Source organism: Lepidochelys olivacea (genome assembly GCF_965140295.1).
Source record: "Lepidochelys olivacea isolate rLepOli2 genome assembly, chromosome: 1".
Classification (NCBI taxonomy): Eukaryota; Metazoa; Chordata; order Testudines; family Cheloniidae; genus Lepidochelys; species Lepidochelys olivacea.
In genome coordinates this window covers 310,680,507-310,697,681 of record NC_140411.1, presented here as the reverse complement: position 1 = coordinate 310,697,681, position 17,175 = coordinate 310,680,507, and the positions used below count along the sequence as shown (strand labels likewise).

General features: G+C 41.4%; 1 protein-coding gene across 4 annotated transcripts in view; it reads right to left on the bottom strand.

Annotated features, from left to right (window-relative positions):
• PTPRZ1 (protein tyrosine phosphatase receptor type Z1) overlaps positions 1 to 344 on the bottom strand; it is a 192,235-nt gene extending 191,891 nt beyond the window's left edge. For 2 of the 4 annotated variants that reach the window (XM_084642258.1, XM_084642257.1), the window contains exon 1: positions 36 to 344. In XM_084642258.1, the coding sequence (XP_084498384.1) occupies positions 36 to 93 (58 nt within the window). In that variant the 5' untranslated portion in view covers positions 94 to 344. The remainder of the gene's footprint in view (positions 1 to 35) is intronic. The other 2 variants (XM_084642260.1, XM_084642259.1) reach the window with 1 other exon arrangement.
• Between the last annotated feature and the right edge of the window lie 16,831 nt (positions 345 to 17,175).

The window sequence follows — 17,175 nt, the reverse complement described above, 5'->3', positions numbered from 1 at the left end:
CCCCGCTATTATTAAAGCATGCAAATCTCACTCACCCACTCGGAGGACGCAGAGGAGCTGGATGCAAGCAAGCAGGCGCCCTAGAATTAGCATTTCCAAATCGTCCTGTTCCCCCTTCTCTCTGTGGCTCTCTGTCCCCAGGCAGCTGCACCTCTCCTCACTGGGGGAATGGCTTGTGAGCCTCCAGCCTCGCCTTTTAAACGCTTCCCAATCGAGGAGGAGGAGGAGGAGGAAGAGAAGGAGGGGGTGGGGGAACCTAGCAGGGCCAGACTTGGTGCTGCATCTCTGGGACTTTCGCTCGCGCTCTCCAGCCTGCTGCTCCCATTCACCCGCCGGCGGCGGAGCTGCCTGACGTGCGTGCGGGAGACTGCGCGAGCCCGCGCGCTCCAGCGCGTGAGGGTGGGGGCGCGCGCCCGGCAGAGGGGCGGCCCCCCAGCGCGTGCCTCGCTCTCTCCTGCTGCATGTCTGCGGGCTGGGGATTTGCCCCTTCAGGCCGGGGAGAAGTTCGTCGCGAGCCCCAGCGACGTCGGGGCGTCTGACTTGGCAGGAGCCAGCAAGGCTCCATTCTAAATATGCACCCTACAGAGCCTTGCAAGCCCTGCTGACTTCAGCTGGGCTGCACACCCAGGAAAGGGGGCGCCTAGGCCACCCCTGCGCTGCAGCCACCTGCCCAGCAGCTATTTTAACGACGCTCAAACCTGGCCACTCCTGCTTCATTTGCTCCGGGGTTTGCTAGGGCTGAGCCCCAGCACCTCTGGGCTTGGCAGTTCATAGCCCCAGCACCTCTGGGCTTGCTGCATCAGTTATGAAAGTAAAATAGTTGTTTGAGCCCGGCACCTCTTTCATTACAAATTAAGACTGCCTATCACCCACACTTGTAGGGATCCTGCAGGCATTCCCTGTGTGTATAATAGTGTGACTAAGCCCAGTGGTTTCCATGGAAGTCCTATAGTGCTGTGTACTACTGCCTATTACTTATATAGCCCTTTCCATCAGCAGATCCCAAAGCACTTCCCAATCTTTAAGGTGTTTATCCTCCACTCCACCCCTCTGAATAGGGAAATGTTGGTATTCCCATTTTCCACATGGGGAGCTGGGGCACCGAAAGGCTAAATGACTTGCCCAAGGTCACACAGGAAGGCCATGAACCCCATCTTCCATGTCCTAAGCCATAATCCTTCCTCTCTGCTCTGTGACAGGAAGCATAGAAGAATACTGGATTCATTTGAAACTGCTGCGGGGGCGGGGAGATGAAGGGACGGAAGTAGCAGAATATAATGAACCATGATAACATGATCAGAATATAAAAATTAGTATTATTTCTCTTGTAAAATGAACCACAGACTCTTAATGACCACTTGTTTCAATGTTTGGTAAGGAAATTGAAGGAGGCTACACAGTATGTGATTTTGGTGCTGTATGGATAAGTCAACCAGTAAGTGTCAGTTTCTCCTCAGCAAAGGGGTGATGGACTCTCTTAGACCAGTTTTCTGGACTGCCTGGAAGATGATCTTCTGATTCAGCAACTTCACTGACATTAGGAGCAAGGGATTAAGACCCTGGAACAAAAATGTTAACATTCTGTGTTTCAGCATTTACATGAAATCAACATCATATATTGAAAGTCTATCATGAAGTAGGTATATATAAATAGCACTGATTTAGGATGAAAGGACAATTCTGGGATTTTGAATGCCTATATCCATCAATTAGCCACACAACAAAAATAGGTTTAAAGAGCTTAGACTGTTGCATCTCTGATGCCTTGGTTTGCAAACATGGTATTTTGTAATAAAGTGCTGAACATATCCTGCTTAGAAGATGGAATAATAATCCTGTGCTTAATATTATTAAAGAGTCCATATGATATCCCACTCTATACCAAATCCCAAGGAGTGGAAGGTAATAACAGTCTGAATTATTTTTAATACAGTTTTGTGTTTCCAATACTATTCCCATCTGAGCTAAACCATCCACTCCGTTTGTATGTGACGTGACTTTTAACGGCTGGAGATACTGAAGTGTAATTTCACTTCATGCTTTATAGTTACGCTATTCTGTTGGAGCTTTGTTATTCCTCATGTACTGGTAGCATATGCTTCTACTTCACAAAAAAAGAAAGAAAAAACTCTTGCGTCAGCTTTTCGTTTAACATTTCTGGCTGCTGACAATTCAAGTGCCTGACTGTTTGGGCAGTTATGAGCTATCTTGACACAAAGCAAATTGTAGAGTTCTGAGAAAACAAAAGCTATACAAGGAATTGTCATTAATATTTAGGAATGTAGGACGTTGATTGTGTTAAGTGGCAAATTGCGTGTCTTATTATGCAAGTTCAGTATCTTCCACTATGCTATATGATGTACTTAGGAATGGAAGCTGGTTCATTAGTAGAAGGATTTGCTTTGAATGACAGTCTTGTTAACGAAGTGTTGTTGTAGCCAGGATATTAGAGACACAAGGTGGGCTAGTCCAATAAAAGATATTTCCACACCCACCCAGTCTTGTTAACAGAACACAATTTATCACATGAACAATAAAGTTTTATGTATTAAGCTTTCCCATCAAATGATGCTATTTCAAGATATTCCTAGGGGAAATGTTGTTGAAGATTTTCAGTCAGCTGATTTCCATGTTACTCATTGAGGCTCATATTCCAACAGGTGCCAGGTATAATGGCCCCCAGATGTGCATGCATACATGCTGCAAAAGCAGTGTTAATGTTAATGTGTATTGTGGCCAAGATCAGCCTCACCCTCCACACACAACATCACTGCACAAGTCATACTCAGAGAAGGAAATAATAAGCACTTGTACAATACTTTACATCTTCACAAGCACTTATATTAACATGTTCAGGAATAATCTGTGAAGAGGTCTGTGCTTAAAAGCCACTGCAGGGTCAGAGAGTATATACTCCATCACTCCAGATCACATTCTTCATTGGCTTACACCTTGTCTAGTAATTTTAATTCAGCCAAAAGCAAGGTCATATATCTAGGAAAAAAAGAACATAGCCTGTACCTATAGAATGGGGAACTGCAGCTTGAAAAGCAGGCTCTCAGTAAGGAACTTAAGGATCATGTGACCAACAGCCCATGAGCTCTTAGTACAGTCTTTGGAGATATAGATTGGGGAATATCAACCAAGAGGAGAGAAGCGGTTTTACCCTTGTATACAGCAACTGGGGTCCCCACTACTGGAAAACTGTACACTTTAAAAAGAGATATTGAAAAATTGCAGACGGTTCACAAAACAGATATACAAGAATCCAGAAAATATGTCTTACAATGAGAGATACAATAAGGAACTCAATCTATGTAGTTTATCAAAGAGAAGATTAAGAGATTACTTGATCACAGTATGTAAGTGTCACTGTCCCTGGATAAACTGCCCCTTCCAAGACTCTTATCCAGGCCCTTGAGCGCATTCCTTTCAAGTGACAGGCCTGTGCCTCCACCCTTCTTTGTGTTGGGATCCCATGGGCCAACACTTCAACAGAGCCTCTGGTTTACACCCCAGGTGGTCAACCATGCTACCCAGCAGGCCCGATAAGCCTGGCACCTGCAGGAGTTTCCTGTGGAACAGTAGCAGTATACACTGGCACAGAGAGAGCTTCTTCAAAATAAAGTATGGTTTATTTGCCAAAAGGTTCACAGCACTCAGAGAAGTGAATTTAAAACAAAGAGGCCTATACACATAGTGTTTTACCGATGGTTGGCATTCCCCTCCAGCCCCTAGGAAGACATGATTAGCCTTGGTGCCCCAGTTCTCTTTAGGACCAAGTTATAGCCTGCTTGCTGCAGATCCCGATTCCATCCATCGGTGTCAGCCCGCCATAACTAACATCCCCCCATACCCCCCAACACACACACTTTCTGTAGGGCAGAGCTTTTAATAAACCAATATATTTTGATCTCCAGGTTCTCAGACTTAGAAAAACATCTATGGAACCAGGCTTGGCACTGAGGAGTCTGCTCAGAACTGTTATTTACCTGATACTGTGTTTCTGCCTTTGTTAGAAGAAAAGGAGTACTTGTGGCACCTTAGAGACTAATCAATTTATTTGAGCATAAGCTTTCGTGAGCTATAGCTCACTTCATCGGATGCATAAAGTGGAAAATACAGTGAGGAGATTTATATACACACAGACCATGAAAAAATGGGTGTTTACCATACACATTGTCAGGAGAGTGATAACTCAAGATGAGCTGTTACCAGCAGGAGAGTGGGGTGGGGGGAGAGAAAACCTTTTGAAGTGATAATCAAGGTGGGCCATTTCCAGCACATTTCCAGGAGTTAACAAGAACATCTGAGGAACAGTGGGGGGGGGGGGGAATAAACAAGGGGAAATAGTTTTACTTTGTATAATGACTCAACCACTCCCAGTCTCTATTCAAGCCTAAGTTAATTGTATCCAATTTGCAAATTAATTCCAATTCAGCAGTCTCTTGTTGGAGTCTGTTTTCGAAGTTTTTTTGTTGAAGAATAGTCACTTTTAGATCAGAAATCGAGTGACCAGAGAGATTGAAGTCTTCTTCAACTGGTTTATGAATGTTATAATTCTTGACATCTGATTTGTGTCCATTTATTCTTTTACGTAGAGACTGTCCAGTTTGACCAATGTACATGGCAGAGGGGCATTGCTGGTACATGATGGCATATATCACAATGGTAGATGTGCAGGTGAACGAGCCTCTGATAGTGTGGCTGATGTGATTAGGCCCTATGATGGTGTCCCCTGAATAGATATGTGGGCACAGTTGGCAACGGGCTTTGTTGCAAGGATAGGTTCCTGGATTAGTGATTCTGTTGTGTGGTGTGTGGTTGCTGGTGAGTATTTGCTTCAGGTTGGGGGGCTGTCTGTAGGCAAGGACTGAAACCTGCCTTAGTTAGGACACTCCTTATCTAGGTCATAATGTTGTCTTTCCTGCTTGGTTCCCCTAACAGTCCACTTTTGAACTAACTCCACAGCAAGTAACCCATCTGTGACATTACGCCCCATATTCTTCATATAAATATTGTTATGATATGAATATGGCATAATTATTATATGCTTTATTTAAGATGGGTCATGTGAGGTATCATTGGAAAGGTTATGATTTACTGAATGTGCTTATCCAATCTGTATGCATGTATCATTCCTGTATCTGAAGTTAGGCATATAGACTATATAACAATTACAACTGTGTGTGTACTTGGGGAATGCCCACCAGACAGTAGGCAATCAGCCTGGATGGGCCATTAGGAAGGACAATAGGTCTCTGAAGATACTAATCTCTTTCCTTCCTGTGAAGCTTCCTGGGTTGCTGCTTTGACACTACAAGGTCCCATCTTGAGCTGATATTTTTCCACTGGAAGGGTGTGGGCTAGAAACAAGAGATTCCTGCCATATGTAAATCCTATTTAAGGCTGGAGAGTGAGTTAATCTTGGATCTTCTCGACTGCCTCCCTGTCCAAGAAGGAACACTGCTGAAAACACATGAAGAAACAAAGGATCTAAGCTGGGGGAGGTGGGGGTTGAGTCCAGGCAAGACAGATGAATCTGTAAAAGGAATCCCTGGAGATTTAAGCTAAAACCAGTGCAGTTTACCTTCAAGAAACTCTACAACCTGCTTGAAACAACATTTAGGGTGGGAAATTATTATTTGTAGCTAGTATTCCTTAGTGTATTAAGCTTAGTTTGCGTGTTTTGTTTTATTTGCTCGGTAATCTGCTTTGTTCTGTTTGCTATCCCTTATAATCACTTTAAATTTACCTTTTGTAATTAATAAAATTGTTTTTTGTTTATTCCAAAACCCAGTCTGTGCAATTCATAACAGCGGGGGAAGGAAACTGTGCATATCTTCCTTCACATTGAGGGAGGAGGCAAATTTCATGAGTTGACACTGTATAAATCTCTATACAGCGCAAGACAATATAGTTTTGGGTTTACACTCCAGAGGGTGTGTGCACCAGAGTGCTGGGCAATTCCCTGAGCTGAGCCCTCCCATACAGAGCTGATTGCAGACTCTGTGTGACTCTACAGCTGGGCATGTCCCTACCTGTGTATGTGTTGAAAGGGGGCGTGAGAGCCTGACACAGCAGCAAGAGTCGGGGGGGACCCAGGCTGGTGGGACAGGCAGGCACAGTGGGACCCCAGCACATCAGGGTGCACCCTGGAAAGGGGGCAGGGTCTAACCCATCACAGCATCATAAACAAAGAGTCATGTACAATATTCAAAAAAATAATACAAATATTACCCAGTGTCTACAATACGTACCTACATGGAGACAACATCTGGTACTGGAAGGCTCTTTAGTTCAACAGTTAAAATTTTGCTATCTTTAACTTCCAATTGATAATAAGGTACAAACTTTTATCAGTGCAGCTAATTAAGCATTAGAAAAAACTAACAGCTGATGCAGCAGATATTTCACCCTTTGAAGTCTTTACATTAAATTTAAAGTCTCCCTAAGAGATATACTCTAGTTCAACCACAAATTATTGGGCTTTGTGTCAGCCTGTGGCAACTGATCCAGGACTTACTGGGTGAAGTTCTGCAGCCTGTGTTATGCAAAAGGTCAGACAAGATCATAATTGTCCCTTCTAGCTTTAAAAAAAATTGATTAATGTACACACCTGGTAAGAGAATATATAAAATGCCGCCATCCTGATAGTTTTATACTCACTTTGCACAGGTGTACATGATTAGACAAGGCACCAGACCATAGGCCACACTCCTTAACACCCCTTCTGGTTCCTAGTATTTAACAGTTATGAGTGCAGTAGCTTTCTATAATGTTTAGGAGAGGTCAGAATAAAGGAGGGTCCAATTCTGCACCAGCATTTGGTAAAGGCCATCAGTTTTTAGTTTGTGTCTACGCATAGTGGCAGCCTGAACTGGCTAAAATATTTCGTAGGGAAGTTTGCCAATCAAACTGCTACAATAATTATAATTACCTCAGTTTCAATTGTTGCTGTCTTCTTCTATATAAAATATAAGCCACTACAGCTTGAGACACAAGGAATAAGACATGAGGAGACTGAACTTATGGTTAGCATTTCTCAGATTCCTTTTTTGAGACATATCTTTTATCAACTTTCATTTACAGTAAAAATATTGTGTTTGTGTTGAACCCCTTTTGTGTCAGAGTTTTTTCCTCCATTTGTCCTCTTTTGTCTGCATTAGTATATTTTTGGTGAAGAAACATGTCCTTTTTGTTCTGTGTTAATATTTCCCCCCCTAGCATCCTTTTTCTTACTTTATATTAAACCCTCCCTTTTTCATTGTTGTATTTGCTTTGTCTAATTTTGAGCCCTTTTTTACCCTCTTGGTTTGATATTGAATGTTTTCTTTCTAATCTCTCTTTTTTTATCCAATGTTACGTTAGTTCTTAGTCTAAATGACTCCTTTGCCAGTGTTGCTACAGTTCTTTTTTTTTTATGGTTGCAATCCTATTTTTTTCCTCAGAGTGAGTCATTTTTGGGTTCACCTTTCCTTGAGCTTGTTTTGAGGGCTTATATTTTTCAGAATAAAATCAAATGTTGTGTTGTGCTAATCTTTTGCTTCTCTTGTAGTGAACCCTTTTATTTTCAGCACTGTCCCTGATTCTTGCTGGTTATATAAGGCTTTACTTTTCTTTTCTTTTCTGTGTGAAGAACGCTCCTCTTCAGCATCTCTTCCAGTCAGGCTATAGGATAAGAAACCTAGATGAAAATTAATTTTTAGTTTCTAATGTGCAGAAAAAATATTATTTAATATATAAAAATGTCTGTGCACAAGCTTTTATGTCCCAATAATTAAACTTACGTTTAATAGGAATATCATCCAGCAACATAATAAAATAATCAAATCCAGATTCACCATGCCCCACATTTAAGTCTAAATATATTTGGTTATAATACCATAATGTCTTTTCAGAGGTATCAACATTTGGTGGCAACTTTTACTACATTAAGGAATAAACAATCTTTGGCTGAAACTGCAGACTCTGAACAGCTCAGACTTATGTATATGAACAAGAACTATGTATATATGATATATGCCCTAATATCTTTCATATCTATTTGTGACTGTTCCAATCACAATTTATATATAACCCTACAATATTGCAGCATGCCTTACCAAGCTGCAATGTCCTCCACTTAGATTTTGCCCCATCAAGAATATCTGTGACATTAAAGACATACCATCTGATTGCTTTTCCACTGTGACTTAACCAGCTAAGCTCTGGCTTTTAGATAATTGAGAGACTTGCCATGTTACAAAATGCTCCTGTAACCCCCTTCTCACACTTTCTATCAGCAAATTCATATGTATTGGGGCTGGGGGGGGGGAGATTGAGTTGTGGTTGCATGTCCTGCAATTGTTAAAAAAATGAAAAATATTTCACCTATTTGTAATTGATATTCAGTTATGCTTTGGTTGTTTATCAAATGGAGAATTACATACATAGCACTCAGGTTTCAGAGCAGCAGCTGTGTTAGTCTGTATTCGCAAAAAGGAAAGGAGTACTAGTGGCACCTTAGAGACTAACCAATTTATCTGAGCATAAATAACAAATAAATTGGTTAGTCTCTAAGGTGCCACTAGTACGCCTTTTCTTTATACATAGCACTTTTCATCAGTAGAACACAAACCACTTTACAAAGGAGGTCAGCATCATTCATTATCCCTGCTTTACAGATGGGAAAACTGAGGCACAGAAAGGTGAAGTAATTTGTCCAAATTCACCCAGTAGGCTAGTCTAAACACGGGGATTGGCATAGTTACTGCCACCATGTTTCAATTGCCTATTTACTCACAGGTTAGCAACAAGATACCTCCCTTACTAGTAAAGATACGAGTAACCTCCAAACATTGAATTAATTGGTGTGTGTGTGTATGTGAAGGGCGCATTATTTTACTTAAGAGACCGAAACAACATGGGCCAAATCCTGGAGTCCTTACTAAGGTTCAGATTCTGACTCACCTGTCTGTAGGTGGGAAAGGAGCACACTCCAGGATAAATGCCAGGAAGAGTTAGAGCCCTCAGACTCATTGTAGTGCAGAGAATACCCTCACCCTACTTCTCTGGGGACACATAATACTTCAAAGAGCACAAAGAGAGAGTGCAACCACCATGCTGCCTTCCCTAGGCAGTGAACAATGGAGCAGACAAGTCACATGGGGCAATGGGGACCAACCCACAGTTAAACCACTCATATTTCACTCAGTCCTCACCACAGACAAAACTCATTAAAGTCAGTGGGGTTACTCTGGATTTATGCAGGCGTATCAGAAGAGAATATATATATGAACTTCCAAGAAGGGGTAATGTCAAAACTTGGATCTGTGTAATTAGACAATGTATTCAGTGACACTACATAATAGAGAACTGCTAGCATGTAGTTAGCTATTTGTTGGCTAACAGCTTGTTACCTTTTTTTTCAAAATGTAATGTATGGAATGTTTGAGTTATGCAACTGCAAAAACAAAAGTCCTAATATTATTAAAGGCTTCTATTATTTTTTAAAAGATAATACACATCAATGCATAAAATCAATGCAATTCAACACAACTTATATATTTGCAAAGGTAGAAAACCAGGATGGAAAACTTAAGTACCTTCTTAAAATATATATTAAAACCACATATACAAACTTCAAAAATTTGATCTTGCAGATAAAATAAACAAATAAAAAAATACCACCCTCTTTAACAGTGTCCATATTTTTTTTTTCATTTAGAGAAAAAAAACAACAGCTCTCAAAATGAGATCTAATAGGTCAAGTTCCAGTCAAGAGCAAATTGTTTTGGCTGAGTCACAAATATAATCAAATATTTCCTGATTGACTCCATATTTCCAAATTTTTATCTCTTTCATTTGTAAATGCTGTGACCTTCTTATTACAAGGATCGCAATTCTACAAAACACAATAGATGTGAAGTCCCTGGAATAATTTATCATAATCATGCTTGAGTAACACTGTTGATTATTCTTCACAGAGGAGTTTTCAGGTAAAGCTATTGAACTTTTAAGTACAATTTACTGTTGCGAAATGAATTTTTCTTTTAAGTTTTCTTCTACAATTGTATAAAAATCAAAATGTACCACTATGAGATGGAATTTTCAGTTTTAAAATTGACACATATCATCTAAATCAACCACCCTAGGCCATAAATCTGACCTACTATTTAACTACAAAAAGAAAGAGGAGTACTTGTGGCACCTTAGAGAGTAACAAATTTATTTGGGCATAAACTTTTGTGGGCTAAAACCCACTTCAAGCTTATACCCAAATAAATTTGTTAGTCTCTAAGGTGCCACAAGTACTCCTCGTTCTTTTTGCTGATACAGACTAACACGGCTACCACTCTGAAATCTATTTAACTGCAGTCATTTCAGAAGGAAATCTCATTGATCTGAAATGTTTATTTTTCCCGAAATCCACCATTCAGCCGTTGGAAAAAAAGCAAACAATAAGGACCTCCGGATTTTAAGGAACTGCCCTTAAAAATAGCCACCATTACATGCATTCAGGATATACTCCTATTAGAATATTCACAGCTGTGCACATTTCTGCCAATACCACCGGTGATGCCTGTACACAGATAGGAAAATAAACAAATGGAACCATGCTAGCTTCGGTTGCATTTGAAATAAAAAATAATGGCAATGTTTTCAAATAGGGAAAAGGACAAATCTGGTACAAAAATATTCTTCTCTAGCATCCAAAAATAGTCAGGCCAACCTATCCTAGGCAATGACTCATAGGGCTAGCGAAGATCAGTTGCCAACAAGAGGTGATCTTTTTTTAATGGTTGGACAAAATTGTACTGGAAAACTTTGGCAGCTCTTAACATGGTCATTTAAACAATAGAGTTGCCCTTTGACAGCCTTTGGCCCACAGAGAGATTTAAAAAAATCCTGTAAGGCATGGACTTGCTTAATGGAAATGATACTTAGCACAGTGATCACTAAAATAGATAATCTAGAAGCTAACAGAGCCCCTTTAACATTAGCAACATCAATAATTCCTCGCTAAAGCATCTCTGAATATTGGGTTCCCTCTTCAGTTTACTGAGTTGGCATTAAATTATGCTTCAGTCAAATGTATCTATTTCATTATTAGAGCTGGGAAGGAACTGGAATTTCTGTTCTGTAGAAACATTCACAATTTTCAAATTGGAATAAGTCAGAAGTATGAAATTTTCCATGAAACAGAATTTTCAAAAGAATTCCATTTCAGGGGAATTGAAATTGATTTTTTCCTCAAAATCCAGGACAACTAGGGAAGCCTTCACCAGAGAGTCTGCTTAGTCCACCAGGCTGGCAGCCATTAAGCCATAAAGCCTGGGGAGATGGAAACTTCACCCACCTGCCAAGTGGGGAGCTAGAAGCTGTGGAGCCTGCAAGGTGGGTAGTCAGGGAATCAGTCAGCTTGCCTGATTTCCATTGAACTTTTTGGCAGAATCATGATGTTACCATGATGGTTTTCTCATAATGTTACCATTCTGTTGAATCTACATTTTCTGATGGAAAACTGGTCCATCGGCAAATTTTCAGTCAGCTCTACCCAGCATGATAATGTTATGACTCTCGTGAACATTACTGACTTTTGGAGGCAAACAAATCCAAAATAAATGTGGGAAAGTGCTAAATTTATACCACCCTCTTAAAGCCCCCTACTGACACACGCGCAGAATTCTTTCTACCAAGATGAACGTGTTCATGCCAGTCCTCTATTTCACTGAGCTGCAGACAACACTGTGAGTAATTACCTTCTCTTCCTTTTCTTTCTAAACTCCTGTGTAGAGGTAATGTACATGTGAACAATTGAAACAAGTACTGGAGGCTAACCTTATTGATAGGAAAGTGATTTCTCTCTCTTTAGTGGAGGAAGCATGGTCCAGTGGCTTATGTACTAGCCTAAGACTTGGAAAATCCACATGCAATTCCCTTGTCCATCACAGACTTCCTGGGTCATCTTGGGCAAGTCATTTTGTGGCTCATTGTTCATCTGCAAAATGGAGATGATAGCACTTCTCTATCACACAGAAATGTTGTGAGGATTAATACATTAAAAACTGAGGTGCTCAGATACTACAGTAATAGGGGCCTTATAAGTACCTAAGATAGCTATAGTTTGTGAAGTAGCTAGTAAAGTTTGTAAAGCACTGAGAATTATTTAGATGAAAGACCCTTTAAGATGCAATATCATTATCAAAATTTTCAACAAGTTGCATATACCTGCAGCTAGTATATGATTGTGTATAATTTTATGCATTAGCTGGTTGTGACATAATACATTTAGCTAAACTGTTACTAATGAGAGGCAGGAATACTTGCTAAGAGGTATTACCACAGAGGAAAGATTACATTTATGTGAACAGTTCATGGATGTAATGCTCTGTGCTTTCATAATTTGGAACAAATGGGTTGTTTCTTCCCTCAGTTGATAGATGGTTCCAGGCTCCAACATTTGGCACCTCCAAGATAGTTGTTACTAACCAGGGAATTTCTCTCTCTAGTCCTTTGGCTTAGTGCACTTTAGCAGTAACCGCTGCATTCTGTGTTCACCTTTTAATCTCCTATCAGGTCATTTGCAGGTTTTGAAAATATTCTGGATTATGGCAAAAGCATAAAAAACCCAAGATGAAGACAGAATTGTAAAGAGTTCTTCTCACTTCTGTAACCAGTGATTGCCACATTGGCTAGCATGAATTGTTCTTCGGCTTCAGCTCATCCAGAAGGGTTGTGACCTGGGAAGTCAGACCCTGAAGCCTCCCTCTCTGGTTTACAGGTCTAAAGATGACAGTAGCCTAGAGGAAATTGTCATTTCCAAAGGTGAGGCAGCTTCTGTTACAAGAACTGGTAGAAAAGGAGTTTACAAAAAAGGCTCCTTAGCCACATGTCTAGATCACACAATAAAAGTTTTTAATTAAAAATGTTGGAGTAAATCCGATAGTTGGAAATGTAGTCATGCATAACTACCTACCAGTCAGAGTAGCTAAATTTGCTAGAATATACAGTAATGTGCTCCCACATGTCAGAGAACAGTTTCACACCTTCAGTGTTTAATTAAAACGAAGCTAAACTTCATAAGCAATTTTATGGTATTGAAGTGCTGGCAAGCATGCTTATCTTGAGAGTAATAATTTTCATAATACAAATCTTGTTATAGGACTGGATTAATTCCAATTGTCAGGAAAAAGAACTATGCAGTAGCCATAAAATGTCTTGTACTTGTTTCTGTAAAAACACTTGTGAAGTTTCTTGTTAAATATGGTAAATGCAGGAAATATTTGTCTGAAATATTTAGGCCTTGATTCTTTGTACTTCATGTAGTCATTTATAGTACACCAGTGCAATGTGAGTGCCCAACACTACTAGATCAGGAGGATAATATTTTATACCACTTAGCACATGTGCAAATGACTATACAACAGCAAGGCAACGAAGAATCTGGTCCAGTGAGCACTAACATGCAGAAATGTTTTGGAATGCAAGTACCCAAATGGATACTGGTTGGTTGGTTTTAAAGCTTTAATAGCCTGCCTTTAGAAAACAAATTTAAAAAAGCATTTTTTAAAATAGCTGTTTATTTAGTTGCAAAATATGTAGAAAGGCATATTTTGCTTTGCTTGATCAGTTATATTGCATTATACGAGTATATGTTGAAAAATAATTAGCCTGGGAGCGATTATCAAAGTAAGAGATTTTTGCTTAATATAACAATCATGCAGCATGTTGATCTAGGAAAGGTTTATTTTGGACAAAAAATGAAGTTTATTGCACAGCAGCAATGCAAAGTGGCAAAAAGGATACTTTATTGCTATAGGCAGAGTGAAACCTTGTTACTGGTTGCGTTAAAACCCCATTGAGGTTGATAGGTGTGAACTCACCCTTCAATTAACATAACTGTAAGCGTAAGCCCCCACCAAAGACAAAACTTGACAACTTGCCCAGGAGCTGAATATTATTTTGGGTAGAGAGATGGGTATGTGTGCAGTGTCAGGCAAGCAGGAACCTGTAAGCAAAGGTGGATTAAGGTCTCCTGGGGCGCTGGGCCAGAGCAAGTGGGCGGGCTCACCCCTTCTGCCTGTGGTCCTGCCCCCATTCCACCCTTTCTGCCTGCAGTCACGCCCACAGCCCCACCCCATTCCACCCCTTCCGCCATGGCTATGCCTTGTTCCGCCCCTTCCCCCATTCTGCTTATGGCCCCACCCCTTTCTGCCCCTTCTTCTGCTGCCCCACCCCTGCTCACTCCTTTCTGCCCCCACCCCTCCTGCTGCAGCCTCGAGACCCAGAGAAGCTCTGTGCTCCCGTCGCTCTAGTCCTGGGGCCATGGCATGGAGTGAGAGCTCTTTCAGCCCAGGGCCTGCGACGGGGAGAGATTTTTCCAGGGGCCCCAAATTGGCTGGGGCCCTTAGAAATGAGCCCCATGGGCCCGTGCAGTAATCCGCCATTCCTGTAAGGACAGTATGACACTGGAAAAGCTAGAGAATGAAAGCTTTTGGGTTTGGTGTTGGCTGAAGAGGCTTGGGTTGAAGAGGCTGTAAATTAAGAAACTGCTCCTTTTGTTCTTGGTTCAGTCTGTATTCAGAGCCACAGGACTTTGTGCATTTCTTGTAACACAGAAGATTCCATCAGAGAAAATACAGACTCCACCAGTTTCTGCTTCCAGCTGAAACATCATCAGGGCCTCAAACTTTGACCAGTGGAAAGAGTGTAAAGCAAATGGAGTGATTTTGATACATCACTTGCTAGCGGATATTTGGGGTGCTGTGTTCTGTACTACTCATTTTACCCCAAGAAAGATATTAATTCCTTGGGTAGAGTGGAAAACAGTAGCAGGTAACAGACGATAGCAGGACTAGCTATACATGAGTTCAAGGAGGAGGGAATTGAGGAACAAGGTGAACAATGAAAGTGGGATTCAAACACCTCTGTCCTCTTTCTCCCCCACCCCCGCAACATACACAAGCACAAACATGGGATGAAGGCTACTAAAACGACTGTTACACTGGGTTGGATTGCATTAACCCAGACTCTGTACGGAGATCCGCCCTGCAGTAGGAAGGAGCTATTATCGCTCTCACAAATCTGGATGGCCTTTTCCGTTCCTGACATTTCTTATGTTATCATATAACATTATTTATCATTTATTTCATCCTCAGTGGTTTGAGGGGAGCAATGGCATGGGAAGCAGCTATATTGTGGTGCTTGTTCCTCCCCGATGCAGATAAGCCCCTACCAAACCACAGAGCCTAGTCCTGGCGTGTATCTATAAGGGTGTTTCTGGAACACTGCAGGGAAGGCATTGAGCATGCTGCAGCCCTACATTTCTGCACCCCAAATCTGCCTTATTCCCTTTCAACAGTAAAGCAGGAAGAGTATAGGGGCCTTACTGAACGTGGTACATAGTTCACATGTAAGAGGATAATTCAGTCTGATGCTGACCTGTGGTACATAATATAGTTTAATTTGTGTATTATGAGGTATAGTAGACATAATGGGTGAAATCCTGGCTCCACTGAAGTCAATGGCAAAACTCCAATTGGCTTCAATGGGGCCAGGATTTCACCTAATACAGAATATGTGTGTTATGAGGTGGAGGTGATATTTTGGCTTGGTGGCAAAACTGAAAAATCAAAGAAAGACCTGCTCATTTTGAACTGAAACTGAATTTAGTTTCTTGTTGAAATAGAAACACCCAGCTCCCCCACCCCCTCAAATCAGGCCAAATGAAACGCATCGAACATCATGTTGAAATGTCATTTCAAATCAAAACTTTTGATACGTATCAAAACTTTTGATAGTCTCCCACAGTATCCTTGCCAGCAAGTTAAAAAATTATGGATTGGATGAATGGACTATACGGTGGATAGAAAGCTGGCTAGATCATCAGGCTCAACAGGTAGTGGTCAACGGCTCAATATCTAGTTGGCAGCTGATAGCAAGCGGAGTGCCCCAGGGGTCAGTCCTGGGGCCAGTTTTGTTCAACATCTTTATTAATGATCTGGATGATGGGATGGATTGCATCCTCAGCAAGTTCGTGGATGACACTAAACTGGGGAGAGCGGTAGATAGGCTGGAGGGCAGGGATAGGGTCCAGAGTGACATAGATAAATTGGAGGATTGGTCCAAAAGAAATCTGATGAGATTCAGCAAGGACAGGTGCAGAATCCCATGCACTGCTACAGGCTGGGGACCGACTGGCTAAGTGGCAGTTCTGCAGAAAAGGTCCTGGAGATTACAGTGGATGAGAAGCAGGATATGAGTCAGCAGTGTGCCCTTGTCTCCAAAAAGGCTAACAGCATATTGGGCTGCATTAGTAGGAGCATTGCCAGCAGATTGAGGGAAGTGATTATTCCCCTCTATTCAGCACTGGTGAGGCCACATCTGGAGTGTTGCATCCAGTTTTGGACCCCCCCACTACAGAAAGTATGTGGACAAATTGGAGAGAGTCCTGGAGAGGGCAACGAAAATGATGGGGGGTGGGGGCTGGGGCAAATGACTTATGAGGAGAGGCTGAAGGAACTAGGCTTATTTAGTCTGCAGAAGAGAAATGAGGGGGGATTTGATAGCAGCCTTCAACTACCTGAAGGGGGTTCCAAAGAGGATGGAGCTAGGCTGTTCTCAGTGGTGGCAGATGACAGAACAAGGAGCAATGGTGTCGAGTTGCAGGGCGGGAGGTCTAGGTTGGATATTAGGAAAAACTATTTCTCTAGGAGGGTGGTGAAGCACTGGAATGGGTTACCTAGGGAGGGGGTGGAATCTCCATCCTTAGAGGTTTTTAAGGCCCGGCTTGACAAATCCCTGGGCTGGGATGGTTTAGTTGGGGTTGGTCCTGCTTTGAGCAGGGGGTTGAGCTAGATGACCTCCTGAGGTCCCTTCCAACCTTAATCTTCTATGATTCCCCTTCCCATTACACTCACATCAAAAAAGGGTGCCCCCTACATTCATTATTCATGTTTCTTTTCTCCAGTGTCCCTTAATATGCTTCAGGACAGCCATAGTGGATTTTGATGTAAAGCTGTGTCTGTTATTTGATTTTCCTTCAAGGCAGAATTATCAAAGAACAAGTGGAACTGTGTCGTGACCTTCCAAAACAATTACTTAAATCCTCAATAGACAGAATTGTTTTGACTCATGATGACAGATTAAGATCGAAAATTATCTAAGAGTTAAGGGCCAAATTTTGCCCTA